General features: G+C 39.1%; 1 protein-coding gene across 1 annotated transcript in view; it reads right to left on the reverse strand.

Annotated features, from left to right (window-relative positions):
* Nucleotides 1–2,178, reverse strand: part of LOC106526205 (solute carrier family 28 member 3) — a 22,392-nt gene that overhangs the window by 13,490 nt on the left and 6,724 nt on the right. The window contains exons 6-10 of the mRNA XM_014020743.1: nt 1,828–1,902; nt 1,205–1,288; nt 1,001–1,081; nt 782–907; nt 445–575 (exon numbers count right to left, since the gene is read on the reverse strand). Coding sequence (XP_013876197.1) covers nt 445–575; nt 782–907; nt 1,001–1,081; nt 1,205–1,288; nt 1,828–1,902 — 497 coding nt within the window. The remainder of the gene's footprint in view (nt 1–444; nt 576–781; nt 908–1,000; nt 1,082–1,204; nt 1,289–1,827; nt 1,903–2,178) is intronic.

A 2,178-nucleotide genomic window follows, 5' to 3' on the forward strand; every position in this document is an offset into this window, starting at 1 on the left:
AGCACAGACCCCCCAACGTCACCTACTCCTCTGAACCCGCCCCATTTTACCTCCCCTTTATATGTTATCTGACCTAAGCCCCCCAATGCTGTCTTTCTCTCTTGCGGGTTGTTTAACTCAATTTTCCTTTTGTGTATTTCAAGCTGTTGTTAAAGGTAGCGCAACTGTGTTTGCTGCATGACCGGTTTCACCTGTTCCCCCATGTTTGTCTTGTATGTCTTCTTGAATGAGTGTTTCTTAACTGGCCCCTCCCCCATTCCCTGAATGTACAGCACCTTGTGAATTTATTTCTGTGAAAGGCGCTATATAAATAAAACTTTACTTACTTACTTACTTACTTACTAATTATTTACACAGTACTGTCTTCATTACCATAATGTCCCTGTCTAAGTTACAACTTGCAGTCATAATAATATTATTATAATATATAAAATGCTTTCCTACCCTTTGATCAATTGTAGGTCACAATTAGAAATTGAAACAGATGTGTCCTTTTCAGGCCAGAACAGCTTGGCAATGGCCAGGGAGGCTGGAGCAGACATTATTGTTGCTGTCAACAAGTGAGTTGCATCCACCTGAAAATTCACACATCCTGTCTGTCATAAAAAAAAAAAAACATCCCCTGTAAAATTTGAACAAATAGTAAAATTCATTCTCGTTTACTTTCTCTTAATCTTACACATCATGGACGAATGAATGACATAATCACACTGTGTGTTTGTGGCTAATTCTGCCTCTTTACAACTGCACCACCGCCCCTCTCACAACAGGTTTTCCTCACCCCAAGGGAGACGTAGGCTCCCAAAATGGAACCAGAGATGCTGGCGAACCCACCGGTCATCACAGCAGGTATCTCTGAGACGGTGAGCTCACCGATGTACAGGCGAATCAGGAGAGCCACGTCCGTCTGAAAGACACACGGAGACGGAGGCTCTGTTGAAATCGCTGGATAGTTACAAGAAGACGTCAGTTACTTTTGTTTTGAGTTAGCGACGCTAACGTTTCCCAGGAATATGTTTCCAGCTGCAGCCATYGACTCTGCTGGAGATGTTCCCATGGTAACCTGCATTAGGAATCCAATCTGGGAATGAAAAAAAAAAATCAGAACTCCATAGAAAATAAAAGGAAAATAGCTGATGTTAAAAATCACTTTTTGTTCTGGAATATAAATCTGCTTGTTCATGTAATTCACCATATTTCTCACCTTGCAAATGAGCCAGGGCATGAAGCCAATGTAGTAGAGGATGAAGACGACTGAGCTCAAAAATACCAATATGGGCATCACCTGCACAAAGACCACCATCAGCACCACGCGCCTATTTGTTTGTTTTATTGCATGATTGTGATGCAAATAATTATACATTAATAATTAGGGTTTGAGTTCATGATGCACACTGAAACGCTTTAGTTTTTGTCCATTTTTGCACATGTGCACATTTCAGACTGTTACCTGTTGCACATTTGCACATTTACACTTTAAACACTGATTGTACTGTTCCCTTTCTTGATGCTATTATAGAATTGTTCCCTTCTGATGTTATTATCTCTAGGTTGGTCTCTTTTTTATTCGAAGTGTGGTCCTTTTTTTTTTTTTATCCTTTATCACTTATTACCTTGTTAGTGTCCTTTCAGTGCTTATTCTTAAGTATGGTTGTCTCTCGGCATTCAAAGTGGTCGGCAAAGTAAGAATTTCATTGCTCAGGGAAATGTTTTCATCTGTGTATRTGACAATAAACACTTTGAATCTTTGAATCTTGAATCATAAAAGTCCCTTAAGCACAACCAAACCTCTGTGTTCTGTGTGGATATTTCCCTGCATCTCWCCTTGAAAGTGAAGAAGTGGTCCGTGAAACTGGCACCAAACACAAACTCAGTGCCAGCGTCTGTGAATGACAGAAACATCTGCACAGAGAAGATTCAGACTTTTTATCAACACTTTTACAACATCTTTAATCATTAAAATAAAYAAATAAATTGCAGCATGATTAACCAAACTTTTTTCCCCACAAACCCTTAAAACAATGGCATCCAGAAAAACCAAACTTGGTTCATGATATATATAACCTACGGTAATTCACATTATATACAGCGGGTAAAATAAGTATTGAACACGTCACCGTTTTTCTCAGTAAATATATTACTAGAGGCGCTAATGACATGAAATTTTCACCAGATGTT

Source organism: Austrofundulus limnaeus, unplaced genomic scaffold (assembly GCF_001266775.1).
Source record: "Austrofundulus limnaeus strain Quisiro unplaced genomic scaffold, Austrofundulus_limnaeus-1.0 Scaffold265, whole genome shotgun sequence".
NCBI classification, from domain to species: Eukaryota; Metazoa; Chordata; class Actinopteri; order Cyprinodontiformes; family Rivulidae; genus Austrofundulus; species Austrofundulus limnaeus.